The sequence below is a fragment of the Astatotilapia calliptera genome, chromosome 3 (genome assembly GCF_900246225.1).
Source record: "Astatotilapia calliptera chromosome 3, fAstCal1.2, whole genome shotgun sequence".
Lineage (NCBI taxonomy): Eukaryota > Metazoa > Chordata > Actinopteri > Cichliformes > Cichlidae > Astatotilapia > Astatotilapia calliptera.
The window spans coordinates 50849878-50869420 of NC_039304.1; the positions used below are offsets into that span (position 1 = coordinate 50849878).

At 40.2% G+C, this 19543-nt stretch overlaps 2 protein-coding genes and 1 long non-coding RNA gene across 4 annotated transcripts; 1 reads left to right on the plus strand and 2 right to left on the minus strand.

Annotated features, from left to right (window-relative positions):
• Nucleotides 1-264: 264 nt before the first annotated feature.
• LOC113019743 (C-type lectin domain family 10 member A-like) lies at nucleotides 265-8336 on the minus strand. Its single transcript, XM_026163563.1, has 9 exons — nucleotides 8283-8336; nucleotides 7903-7972; nucleotides 7727-7828; nucleotides 5024-5122; nucleotides 3414-3479; nucleotides 3239-3331; nucleotides 3003-3157; nucleotides 2265-2374; nucleotides 265-1525 (listed from the first exon to the last, which is right to left on the minus strand). The coding sequence occupies exons 2-9, from the start codon at nucleotides 7955-7957 to the stop codon at nucleotides 1381-1383; spliced, it is 825 nt and encodes a 274-aa protein (XP_026019348.1). The 5' UTR covers nucleotides 7958-7972; nucleotides 8283-8336; the 3' UTR covers nucleotides 265-1380.
• On the plus strand, nucleotides 3420-12781 carry LOC113019769 (uncharacterized). 2 transcript variants are annotated; one of them, XR_003272083.1, is made up of 3 exons: nucleotides 3420-3935; nucleotides 4017-4138; nucleotides 12664-12781. It is a non-coding gene; the product is annotated as an uncharacterized LOC113019769 (long non-coding RNA). The 2 variants fall into 2 exon arrangements; XR_003272084.1 differs by lacking the exon at nucleotides 12664-12781 and adding an exon at nucleotides 7752-7814.
• Nucleotides 8682-13591, minus strand: cyb5d1 (cytochrome b5 domain containing 1). The gene is made up of 4 exons (XM_026163570.1): nucleotides 12714-13591; nucleotides 11208-11284; nucleotides 10109-10327; nucleotides 8682-9996 (listed from the first exon to the last, which is right to left on the minus strand). Exons 1-4 carry the CDS (start codon nucleotides 12835-12837, stop codon nucleotides 9766-9768), a joined length of 651 nt encoding a protein of 216 aa, XP_026019355.1. The 5' UTR covers nucleotides 12838-13591; the 3' UTR covers nucleotides 8682-9765.
• Nucleotides 13592-19543: the final 5952 nt, after the last annotated feature.

Sequence of the window (19543 nt, forward strand, 5' to 3'; positions counted from 1 at the left end):
AGTGAATCAGCCCAAGTTTTACAGAAGTTGCTTTCAAAACTTCCTTTTTAATCAGAAACAGGCAGCCATTCCCTGCCAAAGCGCCACTTTTCAGTTGATACTTCCCCAAAATCAACCAAAACCTACAAAAACTGTATGCAATCTGTGTGACGATAATACCATCATAACATCTGACACTGACACGGCTTTATTCAGATGCTTTAAAAACGTTTTGTTGCTATAAAGCAGGGGTGTAGATATAGAGACCAAAACTATTTTTTGTAATCAGGCTGTAACATTTTTTATTTCTGCTTTGAACTTGGACATTTGAATGTGAGAGTCTGTGGGTAACTGTCCACTAGGTTCGTCCCCTAGGTTGGAGTGGACAGCATTTCTACTTCAGGACCACAGACTTAGATAAGTTTACAAAATGACCACATCATGGTTAACTGACTCGAAGCATGGTTAAAGGTTACAGTGAAAATACTGTTAAAATATTATTAGATCTTGCTAATTATTTGGCACTGATGAAACACCTTACAGAGATGTTACATGGCCTAGTCCAGCCCTTGATGTGTGTTTTACCCACATGTGCACAATACAGCATGATGACCAAAAGGATTAAAGCAAACTAACAAGAAAAGCAAATGTGCAGCCACAGATGATTAGAAATAGCAAAAAAAAAAAAAAAAAGTCATGTTCTAGCATATGCTTGGTCACAAGGACCCCATTTAGAGTTAGGGGTAGGGTTTGGCTAACATTAACCTCTTTATACATAATTGTATTCATTCAAATCGTAGGTTTTTTTTGACTAAAAAGTTCCTCATTAGTATGTAGCTAAAACAAAACCCAACTACATGACCAAGTGAAAGTCCAACATTCAAGAAGTCAGAGGTCAGCCCTCAGTGAGATTGTCATTTAAGAGGGAGGCAGACAGCGGGGCTGAGCAGATCTCACTGGAGCGCAGTTCTCATTCAGCATCTTCATGTCCCGACAGTGCTGTTGTTGTTGTATTTCCAGATGTAGCGTTGGGCGTCAGAGTTGTAGTGCAGGTAATGTTGGAAGATCTCCTCAGATTCTCCTCTGAGCACACCTGAGGGCATCAGGACGCTCATTAAAGAGCTCATGTGTTGCAATTACAGGTCTCTCTCACTATTGTTTTTCCACAGTCTCAGTTTTAGTCCATGTTCTATTCAGTCTTTAAAGTAAACACCTTGGGAAATTTTCTACAATTTTACAATTTTCTTCTACAGCTCCATATAGCCTCATTAACTCTGGACCTGCTGGAGAGCGCCCCCTGTAGAGCAGTAAGTCCAGAAAGTGGGATATCTTCATTATATTATATGTTTTTGCGGTGTAATCTGAGAGCAGATGTGGGCAAAGCCAGGGAAGCAGGTGTGTTCAGGCATTCACGGTAGGTTTCTGACAGATGAACTGCATCTTGATGGAGCAGTGCACGTCGTTCAGGAGTCCATCATCATAAAGGTGAGCGCAGTCTTCATCTCCGTGCCCGGTCAGGTTGTCCGGCTGCCCGGGTTTCCACCGCCTGGAAAAACACACATACATTACTTATGTTTGTGAGCAAATTCTATGCAGAAGTGAGCATAATTGTCCTATTCTCATCTCCAGGGTTACAGCAGCTTTTGTCAAAGCTGGCATGGCTCATTTCTGCACTAAAAGCTGTGCTAACACTGAGTAAAGCCACAGGGAAAATGCTGCTTCTGCTAACATGCTAATTTTGTTTCTACAGTGTCTGACAGGAGGGATTTGCAGCTGGAAACCGGATATAAAATTCCCGCCAACTCTGGATCACTTTCTTTTTCAGTCGAGTCAGTCTCTTTAAGGGCAATCTGTGGACATGTGTGCATGTTTTTGTAATTTCCGAAAAACCTATTTGAAAAAAAAAAAATACTAATAAAAGGCATGATGTGTCTTTGAGTATGGCCCAAACATTTGGGGAATTAAAGTCAATAAAAAGCAGGACGAAACATGGAAAAAGGAAAAAAGGAAAGTAAGTAAATAAGTAAGGAAGACTTGCAGACTCACAGACTTGCAGTCACAAAGCACAGTACAGAAAAATAGTAAATGGAAAAAAATAAGTTAAAGAAAAATGGAAAATAATTTTTAAAAAGTTTGGAATGGCTGGTTTGGCTAGTATGATGCCAGTATGGCTTTGTGATTTTCATCCTCTTTCATCTGGAATTGTTTGATTTTGATTCTTTCCATATCATTAATGCAAGACAGAAGAGAGGTCACATCTGTTTGTTTTGTTTTTTTTTTAAGACCTGGGCTCCACTGTGTACGGCGTCTGGTTCACCCACTCCCAGCGCCCAGTCCTCCAGTCAGACAAACCAATCCAGTAAAAGTGAGGCATGCTCCTGCGGGTCACAAAGTCCTGGACAGAGAGAAGTATAAAGTAATTTTTTCTTATTTTCTTGTCTGCAAACTACTAAAAAAAATAAAATAAAATGCAGGATATTCATAACTTGAAGGTCCTTTGTGTAAATTCCACTTTTACCTCTAGAGGGCAGCATTTAAGCAGTGGATTTGTTAACATTAGCCTTGGTACAACGTCCTCATGTGACTTTGACTTTTCTCAGCCTTCCATTTTAAATAAAAACTTACTTGCTTAGTTAAAGATGCTTTTGACTGTGTGCACATAAAGTTTTCAAATCTTTTCTTAAATCCAGAAAATGTCAGACAGTACATCTTAAACCTCGACTCTTTATCTATGAGTCATTTTGAAGCTCTTTTCTAAGTGTTTCTGTCCTACTTCAGGCCTGCTCACAAAAAAGATAAATAAAATGTTGTCTTTATGGGTGAAAGAGTTAAATTATGTTTTAAAAAGTGTGCCATGCCCATGACATTGTCCAATGACACCTCTGAGGCTCTGAAGTCTCTGCTGTCTGAATTGTTGAGATGCTGTTAACCAGACACATTTTTACAAACTAGGAAACATTACCATTCAAATAAAGACTCGTACATTTCATGCTGAATCATGTGACAAGTGTGGCAGGTCTTACCCACTCCTTGTCGTTGCGCAGAATGACCAGGTGGGCTTGTTGTGTTTCACACCAGTCTGTGGACTCGTTCCAGGACCGAGAATCACCGCTGAAGAAGTAACAGCTGGACTCAAACACAGTCCAACCCATAGGACAACAACCACCTGCAGTTGAACCTGACAGAGAGAAACAGGTACACAGGTGTGAGCGTCAGTCTGCAGATGTGTATTTTCCTAATATAAATATGGTATACGCACTGTTGTTGATGACGTGTTCGTGGGAACATTTGATGGCAGCGATGCTCTTGCTCAGAGAGTCGATGACCGACAGCTGTTTCGGCGCCTCTGACACTGAACACACAGCACAAACACAGGTTAAACATGATGTTTGGAGTCATCACCAGCAGTATAATCTACAGGGGGGCAGACAAACCCGAGTTAAGCTGGTCCTTGTTGTTCTCAACAGCATACTGTAGCTGCTGAACTTGTTTAGCCGTTTCTAGAAACAAGGAGACTTAGCATGTTAGCATGTTTGGCAACTGGAACACTTAAAACGATGAGGTTTGGTTTAGACTTTCACATTGTTAGTGTAAGTCTGCATAAACCCCTTATGAGATAAATATTTTAGTGTCAGGGACCTGGGTCTGATGACCCAGGTGTCCTCTGCAGTTTTGGACTTATATTACTTGTTATAAGTATATTTGATGTATGGTATGGCTGTCACTGGTTTCCCTGATTGCAGGTATGTGTGTGTGGGTGTGTATATGGGTGTGGGTGCATCTGGTAGGCTGGTTTACGGGCACCATTAGGCCTGGTGGGTGTGCCCTGCCAGGTGGCTGGCCACACCTGAGGAAGATGTTCACACAAACCTGCAGATGATCGAGCCTCTTCGAGGGAGCTACTTAGCAGTGTGGTGGAGCTCTCTCTGATGCTGGATCGTTTTGTGAGACTTCCTGTTAGTTTCCCAGCTGGAAGTCAGTGAGTGTGAATTTGTCGCAGTGTAGTGTATTTACGGCTCCTTCTGTTATTTTCTCAGGAGAATTGCGGGACGAGAGGGCAGCAAGCACAGGTTACACGAACACTAAGGAGCACATGCACAGAGCACTGACACTGGATGAAGACACGGCACGGGAGTCTGGGACACACGGGGATTTATTGGTGAATTGTGTTTTAATATAAATGTGTCATTTTTAATTTAAATATGTTTCAATATCTAGTGTTATCTAGTGTTACATTGTCCACCTGTACCAGATAGCTGTAACTGTCATGATAGGCTGTGTGGCAGGCAGGCCGGAGAAGTGGACCCAAGAGCAGGACTCAGAACCGGCAGGTTAAACCTAAAGCACAGCTTTGTTGCTCAGAAAAAACTCCACATGGATAAAACGTCCAAAAAAGCAAAACAAAACTCTGAACATAGGAACTGAAACACTGGAACTGAGCAACTAAACAGAAGTAGAAGACAAACACACAGCATACTGAGGGTAGCAAACATTAACGACACGACAGAGGGCAAAGGCAAACACAGGGCTTAAATACACAGTGGAGTAATCAGGGAATAGGAAACAGGAGGGAGACACAGCTGGGAGAAATTAGGGCTAACGCGACAGGGGGAAGTAAAATGGACACTGACATAAGACATGGACCTTCAAAGTATAACAGAAAACAAATCACATCGAGACACAGACTTGACACAAAACCTAAAAACTAAACTCATAACCAGGACCAAACTGAAACCTAGAATAATAATAATAATCAAAACAGCACAACTAAAGAATCAGAACATAAATCATAACACAGAAGAAGAAGAATACCAAAACACAAGAAACTGAAAATGCTGGGTCAAAATGACCCAGAACTGGGACAATAACTAGTTATGCTGTGGATCTAAACACCTTTAAGTTTGACGTATAAAATCTATGTAAGATAACCACATTCAGATTTTAAGTGTAGCAGAGTAATGTGCTGAAACTGTGTCCTGTTTTTGTTTTGTTTTTTGGTTTTTTGAGTGTTCTCCAAAAAGACGTTAACTAACAGGTGTGCTACCTTGAGTGTGATGCAGTGAGGCGTTCAGTGATTGGACGATCTTACTGAGGTTGGAAACTCTCTGCTCCAAAGTCCCCAGACGATTTGACATCTTCCTGTCTGAAAAAAGAGATGGCCAAGGTCAACTGCACACATCCCCCAAAAAGAGGAAATTCTTCTAGTATAGCAAACTAAGCACTCTATAATACAATAAAATAGTGTAATAAAGAAATTTGCTCAACAAAATAAGACAAAACAAAAAATTTTCAGTAAAGAAAAATCATTAAAAGAACAAAATGAAACAAAACTAGAGATGATAAAATAAAAAGCTGATTTTAAAAACTGGCTCTATTACATAATGAAGATTCAATATAACAAAAACTGTAAATCAAATGACTTTTATCTTTCTATGGGTGAAAATTGTATTTAATAATTTAATTTCAAGATGATGTCATGTAAATATCTATTGTGTGATTAGAGTTTAGTTATCATTTGTTTTTCTCTTTGTCATGTTGAAGGATCAAAAATTATTTTCAATTACAAGAAAATTCTGTAAACCATCTTTGCAGTCACAGTGATTTTGCTACTAACGTACTCTGCTCATGCTGATTTTAATAATCATTTTGCACATACAAGAAAAAGTTTGTACGTTTTTATTTCACTAGAGACTATAAAGAATGCATATGAAGTGGAAAGCTGAGATGGTTGAGAGTGTGCAGTGGAGGGATCATTGATATATTGGACATATAGGAAAAGAGAAAGACCTCGAAGGATGTTTATGGATGTAGAGGTGGGATTTAGCATGTGGATTTGGACCCCAAATGCAGACCTAGACATGAACGGCTCAAGATGGTGGCATGTACGCACATATGCAGTGGCACAGTTCTTCCAACTACTGTGCACCTTTTTGTGTTTTTCTACTATTTATATTTTATTCCTTTTTTTTTTTTTTTTTTTTTTTGCCTGTCCCGTTTGGCTCTTTTGCCATCAGAATTATTGTCTAAAGGCAAAGAAAGATGCCCAATGGATTTACTTTACCAAATTGACCATCCCAGCCTTGCCGTATTATATTTTATTCCAACACAGTTGATGTGGGACACCCAGAATTTAGTTGTACAATAAAAAGGACAAAAGACTACTCTATTCTATTTCTATTTTAAAAGGCAGACTGAAAACGCAGAGCTTACTTATAATATTGGTAGTGTGCAGTGATGGGAATAACGGCGTTACAAGTAACAGCGTTACTAATGGTGTTTTTTTTTTCAGTAACGAGCAATCTAACTAATTACTATTTCTATCGTTACAACGGAATTAGAGTTACTAACAAGGAAACACCGTTCGTTACTATTTTTCAACAAACAGACGGTTGAAGCTGTGCTCAGCTTACCGCATCTTATATCAGTCACACGGAAGTAGCTGTAAGTAATCTGGACGCTACAGCTTTAAGCAGCTGCGCGCTCCCGCGGACGGTAATCACGATCACTGTCTAGCACAACACCTGGAGCTAAGGGGGCAAAACAATCGCATGAGTGCTGCTGTTTGACTGAGGAAGAATAAAGTAGTCGTGGTAAGACAATAACATGACCACTTAAAGACAAAGCAACAAGGTGATTTATACCAGTTTGTAAATTGTGTTGATAGGCCTCGTAAAACCAGAGTCATTGTAGCACTCTCGTGTGATGCAACAAGTCAATAATCACACGTTTACTGTCTAAGGAAAGTGCTAGCAAGCACTCTCTGCTTATGAGCAAAAAATAAAATAAAAACAACAAAAAAAACAGGAAGTTTTAGGAGTGACGGCGAGAGAGAGAGAGACAGCAGAAAGAGAGAGAGAGAGTTTTGAGATGTGAGAGATTTGTGATGTTTAGCGTGTTTGGAGTGTGTAGTTAATGTGTTGTCTTGTGTAGTTAGTGTGTAGTGTTGTGGATAGTTTTGTGTTTGTGTCAGAACAATAAGGCGACTGCTGTCTCCAGGTAGAAACAGGAGTGATACACCTGCTGCTGTCAGACCTGCAGGTATCAGGCTGTGATGTTTCCTTTATAGTGGACAGAGATTATGTTTTTGGAGTGGCACAAATAATTTGTGTGGCATCTTATTGAAGAACAGCTGATCTGTAAATAGTTTGAAATGGTTATTTTAAAAAATCAAGGTAAAAGGTAAATGGATGTAAATAACTTTGTTTGCAAACTTGTGCATAGGATTTTAAAATTAACAATTTATATTTGCATTTAAAGTTGTGAAATATGATCATTAAACATGTTTGTGGTTGTTACAGTAAAAAATATAACCTTTTCTACTTTGATCTTGTGTTTTTTGTCTGATTTTAGACCAATTGTGTTAATACAGTATGTCAAAATGAAAACATAACTGTAAATTCAGACACGTGAGTTTGTGCTGAAAAGAATGACACCAAACAAGGCAAAGTAAAGAGTTTTTAAAGGTAAAATGTGGAGGGAACATCAAAAGTAGTTAAAAATGGCCAATTATACCCTGGACCCCAGAGGGTTAAACGTTTTTTTAAAGTAACGCAATAGTTACTTTTCAAGTAATTAATTACTTTTAGAATCTTGTAACTCAGTTACTAACTTGAAGAAGTAACAGTGGTCACCACATTTAACCTAAACTAGAATGTGTGTGTGTGTGTGTGTGTGTGTGTGTGTGTGTGTGTGTGTGTGTGTGTGTGTGTGTGTGTGTGTGTGTGTGTGTGTGTATACACGCACTTACTGGTACTTCCCATCACTATGATCAGAATCAGCAGGACCACGACGATCAGACCAGGAAATAGCCACCGTCTGAACCTGGATGCAGATGAGGGTGCTGGACTGTCTGCTTGACAGACGCTCAGTTATTACAGGTGCACGCTACAACCAAGACATTCCCAACTTAAATGAAACGGATACCTGTGAGAGAGAGCGTCGTCTGGTCCCAGTAATTCTCATAATATGATTCCTCCATTCTGCTCACCTCTTACTGTGGTTAAAATAGAGTCAGTCAAGTTACAGTACCTTTGGAGAGACGAACAAAAGTCTCAAAAACTACCCGGTGATGCCTCCCTTTATTACTTTCAATTTAAACCGTAAAGTTATTTTAAACGTATTAAATATAAATTGGATCAAAGTAGTTTAAAGGAATACACCTGTAGCTGGATTTATGTAGATATTCAGTATATAAATACACCTATGCTAATCTCAACAAAATCAAGTTGTTCTTTCTACCAAACTCACTTAAATATCAACACTAATTCAAACTAATAATGGAGAAAGAATAAAGTGCTCCTCACCTCTGCTCTGCCTGTGAAGAATCAGCTGGAAAGCATCAGATAAAAGTTTACATCACCTCCTCCCTCCCACCCACCAAGTAAGAAACTATGTGCAAGTACCCGTTTTATTAAGCGCATCATAATTATTTTTGAGGATTTAGCTCCTGGTCTCACATCCTATTTTAGTATTTTCTGTAAAATGAGCCTCAGAATTTCCCTTTTGTTCAGAAACATTTTCTCCCAGGGAGGGAAGCATTCCTCAGTCTGAACTTCCCTAAAATCAACCACAGTGTTCACAAATTCAAACTATGTGTAAATGCAAGATCACAAACAAACACAGACATGTGGTCTTAAACTTTAACACAAGATAACCATAAACACAAAGCTCGATATAAAACAAGAGCTGCTCGGGACACAGTGTTCATCTAAACCTTAAATGGTTTAATTGAAACACCTTAAACTGTGGAAAACCATCTGGATCCGTTTTTCTATGACATTAATTCATAATCACATTAACATTCACCAGGTTTTAGGGGATGGTCTCAAGTACAATTTTAGTCACATGTTTGCATTAAACATAATGTTCCAACAGCAGCAAAAAGGCCACACTACCATTAATGGAAACTTTAAGTGTTAATACAATTTAAACAGGTGAATTTAGATTATAATTTAAATCTGAACAAAAGTAAAGGACCTATAACAGAGCCCTGTGGAACTCCATGACTTGTAAGAAAACACTCTGTGACACCCCATTCTGGGTTTTGTTACTCACAGTGTTCTCAGATGGTTATGCCATCCAGAGATACGCCAACTAGAGGCTAAAAAGCTTCAGGTCTGACTTTTACAGGCTTGTTGTACATCTATACATGTGTTTTACTGACGTTAACTTCCACTTTTTTAAGCCTTTAGTTGTAGTACGTTATATGTTATTAATATATATCTCATTCTACCTGAAATCTATTATTTGTAAAGGTTGTAAACATGTTAATTTCACCTGAAGACTTGAATATTTTAACACGGGAGTCTATGGGGCCTGACTCACTGGAGTGGACACTGAAGGAATTGCAAATGAATTAGGTTTAAACCAGGGGTGGCCAACATTTTCTCTTCATATTCATCTCGTCATATTTAAAGATGTTTAAAGATGTGAGGGGCTGAACTGATAGATGTAAAAGAAGATGTAAAATTAAGTTAAATGCAAGGAAACAACATATAGACAGATAGACCAAACAGAGTTTGGCTCTGGATCAGCCTCTTGATGCACAAAATTTGCCAACTGCTTAGCTCAGTTAGCCATCAGGGGCCTCAGCTAACCCTAACTGAGTCTCCAGTGACTTTGCGGGAGTCCATCTGTGCTAATGTGCAGCTCAGATTGGCCTTTAAAGAGAATTTAAGGTCTCTCTTTGGTGAAAACTTTCATCAAACGACAGTTAGAAAAGGCACCTGTTAGCACAGCTTTAATAAAATAACTGTTATGTTCTAGTCCACAGTTCAGGGTCAGAGGTCAGCCCTCGGTGAGGTCATCGTTGTAGTGGAGGAGGATGGCGGGGGTGAATGCGTCTCGGTCCAGACGCAGCTGTTCGAGCTCGAGGTCATTGTCTGGGACATTGTTCTCACTCAGCGTCTTGTTCATGTCCAGGACGGCGCCGTTGTATTTCCAGGTGTAGCTGCGGGCATGCGAGTTGTATCGTAGGTAGCGCTGCAGGATCTCGTTCAGAGTCTCCTCTGAGCACACCTGAGGGCATCAGGACACACACTGTGTTTGTAGCTAAACGTCTTTGTGACCGTTAACCACATCATGAAGGCGCAGTTACCCAAAGTGCATCTGGCTGAGGTGATGTGCTCACCTCCATCCGCTGCTCCTGTGACGTCAGCGTGTTGATGATTCGCATCCACCTGGTTTTAGCGGACAGCAGCCCCACCTCGTATCGGCTATCTCTCCACCACGGCTGTCCGATGTCGCTGTCCCAGTCAGAGCGCGGACCGTTGGGGGGGATGTGCAGGAAACGCCCCCTGGGGGTGTAGTACGCCACACAGCAGGTCAGAGGGTCCACGTACTTCAGGATCTGAGGACAGGTGGGAAATTAATTTACTATCTTTTTACATTGACAGCACAGGAGCATAAAACCACCAGATGCTGTTTCAGGTTTCAGGTCTGAGGCGGGCCACTGCCCACAGACTCCAGATCAGAGAACTGAAATATCCTCATGAAGTAAAAGCAAAACCTGCTGGAGAAAACAGTGAAGTGTGTTTACTTTAACTGTCCAAGTACAAAGCAACAGAAAATGTTGTCTGATTATCTTTAGCTGAACTGTGATAAGAATTTTTATTTCTCTATATTTTCTATACGAGAAAATTATGTGACCTGGAAACTGATTCTGACCACTCACACAAGCCTAGAGAGCAGTCTGCACTCCCATGGAAACCACAGGTCTCTAGGAAAAAGTGTTTTTTTTCCTGAAAGTTGCTCGAGGTTGGAAGGATTTGGGCTGACTGAGGCTCGAGGCCTGTGTGACTTGGGCTTAAACCTCAAGTGAAGCTTCCTGTAGAGGAGATTAAACAACAGTATCTCAATTTTCTCCAAATCAGAACTCAGTAACAGGCGAGTACATTCAGGTGAAAACACTCTTCAGCAGGATTAGGAATGCACGACTATTACTCAAGCTGCCCTTAATGACAGGTGTAGGAGATGACTGAGTGTGACTGTGGCTCAGGAGGATGTTTGATTCCAGCATGCTGTAATGCCCTTCAGCAAGACACTGATCCCCTGAACGGTCCCAGAAGCATCCATACAAGCAGTGCGAAAGTGCCTAAAGTTGAAAGATGAAGTAAAATCTAAGACATAAATGTAGCTTAAGTAGTAAAAATGAACTCTTGGGTCTGTGCTACAGTAGAAAAGCTCTGCACAGTCTAACACCAGTCCACGTAAGTTTGATCGGCACTCACGTCTTCAGTTTTGGGGTCAAACCAGCTGCTGATGTCCTTCCCTGCAAACTCCATGATGGGCAACAGCAGAACATCACCTGCAGACAGAAACACATGTTACCCTCATAAACACCATCTTTCTTAATACTCTCCACCTGAGAACTCCCACAGTGGTGTCTGATTTTAACCCACTTACATTTTAAGAAAGCTGTAGGAGGAAATACTACACAGATGTTTACTTATACTCTTTCAAATTAACATTACAAAGGCTTTCAAACAGCAACAAAACAAGCTGATCATAGAGTCTAAAGCATGAAGCCAGTGTTGATGGAACAAAAACTGCAGTTCCTCTAATGTCCACTTGAGGCTCCAGCAGCGAGTCAACTTTAAGGAAAGATTATTTTAAAGTGTCTTTGTTTTCAAAATAAAAGTGTCCAATTAGTAATTGGAAGGTAATGTTAGGTGAGGTAAAGTAATGAATGTTATGAAATCTCACATTTTCAAAATAAAACCTAGAGTTAGTTAAAAGAATTCATCATTTTCAAAATAAAAGTGTATTAGATAGGGGATGGTAACAGGATGCTATGAAATCTCTGATTTTCAAACTAAAATCCCACCTTTAGTTATAGGAATGCATCAAAATGCTTAAAAGTGTAATTTTTTCAGAGTAAAACTGTCCGATCAGTTATTAGAGGAAACAGGATGCCTTGAAATATTAAGATTAACTTCCACACAAAGTTAATTCATCCAAGCGGTTTAAATATTCTCTTTCAAACTATTTGGGTCATTTACCCACCTTCGGCTTTTTCATCTAATCTAATTTATGTATTTATACACATAATTTAAACAGTAGCTGATCTAGTTCATCTTTAGATGTTACAGTCAATCATTAGTTGTGTCTTTAAAATATTACAAGCAAAAACACTTTTTTTTTAAAATCGGTCTTTGACACTTCAGTGCAGAAATGCCTGAAATGACCACCAGAGGGCAGCCTCTTGCAGTAAATGACTTGAGGTCCTCGTGTCATTTCATCCACGAGCTCCATCATCATAATAATAATAATAATAATAATAATAATAATAATAATAATAATAATAAGAAGAAGAAGAAGAAGAAGAAGAAGAAGAAGAAGAAGAAGAAAAAACCCAATATGCAGCAAGCACCATCTTTTGCATACAGTCTATGGATTAAATCAATGAACTGAGTGGGAAAACTGTGATCCACGTTTTCAGGGATTATTTTTTATTTATGTTTTCCCTTTTTTGTCATTTTGTGTCTTTGTACTCTGCGAGTCTTCATGTCGGACACACAAGTCTCTCACACACAGTGCAACTCCTTCTGGTTACTCGCTGTGTGGATTAGCAGCAGGAACAGACACTTCCGGAAACTCGTTTTCCTGTTGTGTAACTAAAGAGTCAAAAACAGGAGTCACTCTCACTGACTCTGACTTCTCACAGAGGCACTTTGTGCTTTTCAGCCTGCCCTGTCTTCAACTGGTGACGCAGTAATCTACCTGCTGCGGCTCACCTTTGTACTGGCTCATCAGCGGGCTCAGGTCGTACACTTTGCCCAGAAACGACACCCACAGGTCCTCCGCCGTGTTGTGAGCCGCCACCTCCGAGGGAGTGAAGTACCTGGGCCGTCCCATCATCTGCAGGCGGGTAGCTGTGTCCAAGTCACGGAGAAACGCGGAAAAACAGCCCCGGTTCAGGTTTCGCCTTCTCCATGGAGCGCTGTTGACACGCTGCCATGGCGAGAGACGCCGAGGGCGGGGCTTCTGTTCATTGAAATACACGTGTTTATCTCGAGATCTAAAAATGACCTGAATCGATTAAATCAATAAAGATAGGGATGGTTTTATTTCCTAAACATTAATAAACTAATTAAAATTAATAAATTAACTGTATGTATTTGTTAGAATCATTACTCTCCGGACAGTAATATATATATGAAAATTTTCAACTCTACCCACCTGTAAATATCACCATGTTGTCTCATCCCGCAGCAAATTAAAATAATGACCCAGGAAACATCAATTTGAAAATAATCAAATGTATCTGACTGATCAAATGATTATCAGAATGATTTGATCAATAATACTGTTTTTTTCCTTAAAGTGTCCTTAATACTCAGTAGTTGTCCATCCAGCATCTGCACCAGCCTCTATGCTTCTTTAACGTTTTTATTTTGAAGGATTCAGAATGGCTCTGTTTCCTCTTATTGTTTAGTGCAGTGTAGAGACCAAGCAGACCCATAAGAGTATTTACTCCTTTAATTAGACATTATAATCATTTGGTCCTTTACTTCAAGAAATTTTCTCTAACTGGACCTTTTTAAATGCTAGCTGAATACCACTCATGCCATTTTATTACAAATGAAGGACTAGTTCTGTGCTTTGTTGTTCTGTTTTTGCACATTTCTGTCCAGTTTGAATGTGTTTGATCAGGCGCTTCTTTCTTGGTCAGCACCCTTGGTGGTGTAAAACTCACTTGACTGTGGCCTAGCTTTTTTCCTCTCAACTAAGGCTCAAAGTTTGGGTTTTTTTCCAGGCCTTGGCAAACATGATTACACATCCAAATAACGTGTCAGAGCAGGTGAGCTTGGAATGTGGCTCCATTTCTCTCTCTCCAAGAGATTTTCCTAACTTCTTTAAATTTAAAATTTTCCTTCTGAGATCTTTACTGTCATCACTGAGTCCTTGGACTGTACATAGTATTGGTCAGTCCAATGAGTGCTGACAATTTTTCACCATTCATTTTCAAGTCATTAAACATGTATTTTGTTCAATCATTCCACTCTGTAAAATGAATAAGTCAAAGAAATTATTAAAAGCTCAAAATTACCCATGAAGAGTGCATATGAACTTCTGTTTACAACTCTAGGTATGTTAAGATTAAGGCTACGTCCACGGGTATTTTTGAAAACGGACATTTTAAAAAATAATCCCATCCACACGTGAATGCAGAAATGAAGGAAAATGCTGCTATGAACATGCCAAAGCAACAGGTGGCGATATATTCCTCACCGTGTAGAAATGTTGGCCAATCAGAAGTCTAGAAGCCTCGGCGGGAAATAGTAAACAAAGCTGGGGAATAGAAGCAGAACCCAGTCGTATGTGTGGAGGGACAGTAACTGTGTGTATGTAAGCATTTCAACACTGCAGAGAGTAGAATTAACAGTATTGTAGAAATTCATTTCACCGAAACAATAACGTGATGTCAAAAAAGGCGCACACCTTTAACGCTGCATTTTCTCCGTTTTTCTCGTCCACGCTTTATAGCAAAAACAGAGTTTTCGAAAATATCCACCCTGGCCGGAGTTTTTAGAAATCTCAGTTTTCAGTGACCAAAAACGCCGTTTACGTGTGGACGAAAGGTGCAAACGCATAGAAAAAGCTGCGTTTTCAAAAATACCCAGGTACGTGTGGACGTAGCCTAAGACTCAGTCTATGCTGCTCATTTTGTCGGGTCTTTACATAAGTACTTCAAGATGAATAGTGTTTTGAAGTGATAAATCCTTGAACCTTTCCAGTTACTATTTTATGTTTTTAACTTAAATTACATTATTTTCTGGGTTAGAATCTTTTTTTTTTCCTATTTCATAATTTATTTGAACACCTGGCTTAAACACAGATTTGTACACAGGCTTTGTTTTTGAATGAGCCTCAAAATCTTAGATAAAATTTACAATCAGTGCTCTTTGATGACATCCTCTTCATCCAATCCGTCGACCTCAAGAGCTCGGATGATCACTGGTGGGTGGATTGTTCCCTGCAGTCAGCAAATCAGAAAAGAAACACAGATGCAGTCTATAAAATGTTAACAGTTGTAGTTATAGACAGATATCTGTCATCAGTTCATTGATTATTGATTGTTTAATAATTGATCAGTGAATGAGTCAGTGTTACCTGTGGCTCTCTGTCGATGTAAAGATGCAACAAGAAGAGTGGAGATTAAATATGGACAGAACACCAGCAGGTAGCGAAGCAGTGTGAAGTCAAAATGCAGGGGGCGTGAGGTAGAAGGTGAAGGTGCTGATGTGGGCGGGGCTGTAGTCGCAGGTCTACCTGTAGATAGAATCCCATCTATTCAGGTAAACTTGTGGCTGAAATAAGACATGAAATGAGTGTGAAGCTCCTCACCTGTGACAGTGATCCAGCTGGATGGAGACTCTCCATGACCGCTGATGTCACACTTGTAGAGGCCTTCATCAGACCTGGAAACATGCTGGATGGTCATGTGACCTGTAGGCTGCTTCCTGATGAGGGAGCCATCTTTATAGAAAGCAGCTGGGAGGTTGGAGGGAGTGGTCTTTGTTTTACAGAGCAGAGTGACGTCATCTCCCTCCATCACAGGGAGGACAGGACTCTGCAGGATCACTGATCCACCTCAACACAGAGACAAACTACAGCATTTCATCCATTTACACACAGCTTCATCAACACTAACTCCACACACTCAGCTTACCAGTGACTGTCAGCTTAACCATGTTACTGATGGGACCCTCTCTGGACTCACACCAGTAAACTCCACTGTCCCATGTGTACATGTAGCTTATCGTACAGGTAGATCCAGACCATCTTCCAAAGTTCTTTCCACATTGAATCATCACTTTATTGCTTATGTTTCTCCTCAGAGTCCATCCAGCAGAGCTGTCATCGTCCTGACAACTCAGAGATACAAAGTCTAATTCAAACAGCTGAGAGCTGCTGGGACTCACAGTCAGACGAGCTGTGAAAATAGGAGAGGCTAGACTCATTTTCATGGCTGCTTGTGCAGTCGGTCCACACATTGGCTCACATGATTACAGAGATTATCATGATCTTGAAATATAAAAATAAAAATTATTTTTTTAATTATTTTTCATCATAATATTACAATTTAATCAAAATAACTCGCGGAAGTCACACTCGCGGAAGCCGGTATATATATATGTATATACCCGCCAAAATGCAATGCATTTATTGAGACTTTCAACCCCAAGTAGGTAAATTATGGAGAAATGTAAGATAAGAAAAATATCTGAAGAAGATTTAATGTTGTCTGGGCAGATTTGTTTGCATTTACTTCTGACGAGAGCGGCCTACCAGTATGCCTAATTTGTGGATTGTCGATCTTCTGATCCGCATACATAATTGAGCAGCTATTCCCAACCATGAACTATGATAAAAACAAAAACCACTCACGCCTCACAGACGACAGCTCACAGTCCTGCGTAAAGATGAAAGTGACTTCGTACAGCCCCAGTCTGCAGACGCTGGGCGCAGAGGTTCAGGAACAGAAGTCCCATTGTAAACAAACCACGGCAGACCCGACGATGTTTGCTGTACACATGCAGCTGGCTTCAGCTTTCCGGCACACAGCCCGACACATAACACAACATCAGAGAGAGCACAGACTATAAGGCGGTGTGGCTCAGGCGCAACCACCTCTCCTGCAGCAGCACTGCAGGCCACGCCCGCCATACAGGTACCAGGTAACCAGGTAAAATAAATATTCATGCAGAGATTTTGCGAATATTTATTATTCATTTTTTTAGGAGCGTAGTGTTTTTTCCAATTATTTTTAAAATTCAGGTTAAGGCTCTACATGCTCCGAAAGCCCAAATGTGATATAAGGATCAGTTTTTGTTTGCTACATGGATAATTTAAGTTCAGCTTTTTAATTGATTTAAATTGATTTTTTTGTTATAAATTTTTTAAGAGTTTAAAATGTGTTCATTACATAAATAAAATTTCATTTACTTTGTATCATTTCGTGGACTTCATAAACAACACACTATAGTGGTTTATACAAAGCATAAAGGTAAAAAACAATGTATGCAGTGTTCTCTTCATTTTAGATGTCAAAAAGTATTTGCGGCTCCCAGTGTTTTCTATTCAGTGAAAACAGGGTCCAAATGGCTCTTTGGGTCTTAAAGGTTGCTGACCCCTATTTTAGCCCAACACAGAGGCATATCAGTGGCCTGCAGCTATTACCGCTGCTGTTGGGAGAGGCGCAGTCCGAGGTTCTGAGCCTGCCGGCAGCCCCACAGCAGAGCTTCGATGACATCGGCAGGGCCATTTTGGATAGATTGGGCCTCTCTGTCCAAAATCATCGGCAGAAGTTCTGGATCATCACATGCAGCCAAATGACGGCAGCAGAACAGCTGTTTGGGACGCTGACTCTGGGGAGGAGACACTTCTCTACCCTGACGGTTTGTACCAATTTGGCTCATTTCAGTTACCTTCCAGAGCCTCATGGACCGGGTGCTGTGGCTGCATGCTGCATATGCTGAGACCTACCTCGATGATGTGATCCTGCACAGTAACACCTCGGCAGACCATGTGCAGCGGGTGGCCGTGGTTCTGGAGTCCCTAAAGCAGGCAGGCAGACCTCAAGGCCAAACTAAAGAAGTGTGCAGTTGGATAGAGGGAGGTACGGTATCTGGGATTCCACTTGGAGGGAGGGCAGGTGTGTCTACAGATGGAGAAGTAAGCCGCCATTGCATCCCGCACACACCCCAAGACAAAAAAGGAAGTGAGGCAGTCCATGGAGCTGCCTGGGTACTATGATCAGTTCATGCCTGGGTTCGTGGGCCTGACCTAGATCTGGTCTCATGGATGGATCAGTGCCAGGCGGCATTTGTGCAGGTGAAAAATGCTCTCTATGGGGAGCCGCTGCTCCACACACTACGAGGTTGAGGTGAGTCTTACCTCCTCGACCACCTCTTGAAACTGAAGTGAAACACATCAAAACTTTGTTAAGTCATGGTCATGTGACCTGGGTGTGTTGAACCATGCTTCCGTGCAGTGTTTTGAAACATATGAGCTTAAGAAGCTCAACACAGTCTTGAAACAACTGTTTCAAGATTCCCATCCCTAAAGATTATGAGACACAAAGTGATGAGCAAAATCTGGTGTGGATTCTGGGGGAAAATTGACATTTTCTGGATTTAAGCCTGGAAGAAATTGGACCTTTAAACTTTCACTGTAAATAAAGTGTGGTCACTTGGATCCCTGCCTGTATGTCCTCCCTCTTTCTCAAATGTGTACCTTAAAGCAGATAACATAGGCTGGAGGAAAGCATGTATAATGTAAGCAGAATTGGTCTTAGCACAGAACCCTGTGGAACTCTATAATTAGCATGATGTGGAAGCATGGTGTGTGTGACTAGTGCATTTATACACTATTCTGAATTTAATCATCTCTGGATCTCTTCCATAGCATGCCTTTGTCATGTTTTGTTAAAACATCCTGCTATGTGTTCCAGCATAATTGGTCACTTCCCACTAGTTAATCCAGGGATTACTGTGATATGACTGAAATCTGTTTAATAAAAGAAAAAATACAATAACTAAATGTCTGATTGTTGTAATTGCTAACAAAGTGTGGCTACTGTCTCTTTCTCCAGATCTTTACTTTCATATCTTGAGTAAAGAGTTAAAGAGTTTAAGAGTACAAAGAGTTAAATACTGTCTTTAAAACAAATGAAAATTAAAACCAGGTCAGTTTGAAAGAAAATGGTTTTTAAAAGGTATTATAAAACCTCTGCCTCCTTTTTATACATCTATACTTGTGTTTTACTGACATGACCCCCCTATTGAATAGAATCGATTTAATTGTCAATGTTACAAGAACAACGAAACACAGCACAAATTTTGCCTCCGTGGGGTCAATAAAGTCTTATCTTATCTTATCTTATCTCATCTCATCTTATTATTAACACTGCAGTGTTAATCAACTGGGACCAGGAATAAGATGTTGGGCCCCTTGTTGTGACACTGTGGTGTAGATTGTAGTTTTATTAAATCCTGAGACACACAGAAAGAAACCAGTGATCTAGAGTTTAGAGCATCCCATACATCCACCCTCTAATAACGTATGCTTTTAGCTTACTAGATGGTAAATGTAGAATAAATGCTGGATTGCTGTATTTACAGAACAGCTATGTTTGCAGTCTCATCACCCAGTTCTTTACTTTTATATTTTGAGTCAATTATTTGGGAGAAAGTGATTTTTTACAAAAGAGCTAAAGAAAAACGATTTTGAGAGTTTATTCATGCATGCTATGTATGTCAGGAAAAGAACTCGCAGTGTTAATATTTCATTAGGAAAATGTTAATTGTTTCTTAAATAAATTATGCAAATAAATACTAAATTATGAATACATTTTGGGTGTAATTATAATGATTAAACATCATTATAGATTTTATTGCAGACATGCGACTTTAAAGCTATATAAAACCTCTGCCGACGCACGCTCTCTCTCCGTTTTTCCATGTCCTCGCTATGTCTCTCCCTCTCCCTCCCTCTCCTGAAAGCCTCAGACGTGGCAAAGATTCACGTACTCCATTTTTCACGAACTTTCTGTGGTTTA

Coding starts and splice junctions, on each gene's coding strand:
- LOC113019743 (XM_026163563.1), bottom strand. CDS start 7,957: ATGGAGGAATCATATTATGAGAATTACTGGGACCAGACGACGCTCTCT. Junction 7,829..7,902: donor GACGACGCTCTCTCTCACAG/GTATCCGTTTCA, acceptor TCTGTCAAGCAG/ACAGTCCAGCACCCTCATCT. Junction 2,375..3,002: donor TGCGCAACGACAAGGAGTGG/GTAAGACCTGCC, acceptor CTCTCTGTCCAG/GACTTTGTGACCCGCAGGAG.
- cyb5d1 (XM_026163570.1), bottom strand. CDS start 12,837: ATGATGGGACGGCCCAGGTACTTCACTCCCTCGGAGGTGGCGGCTCAC. Junction 11,285..12,713: donor GCTGATGAGCCAGTACAAAG/GTGAGCCGCAGC, acceptor TTCTGTCTGCAG/GTGATGTTCTGCTGTTGCCC. Junction 9,997..10,108: donor CACAGGAGCAGCGGATGGAG/GTGAGCACATCA, acceptor TGATGCCCTCAG/GTGTGCTCAGAGGAGACTCT.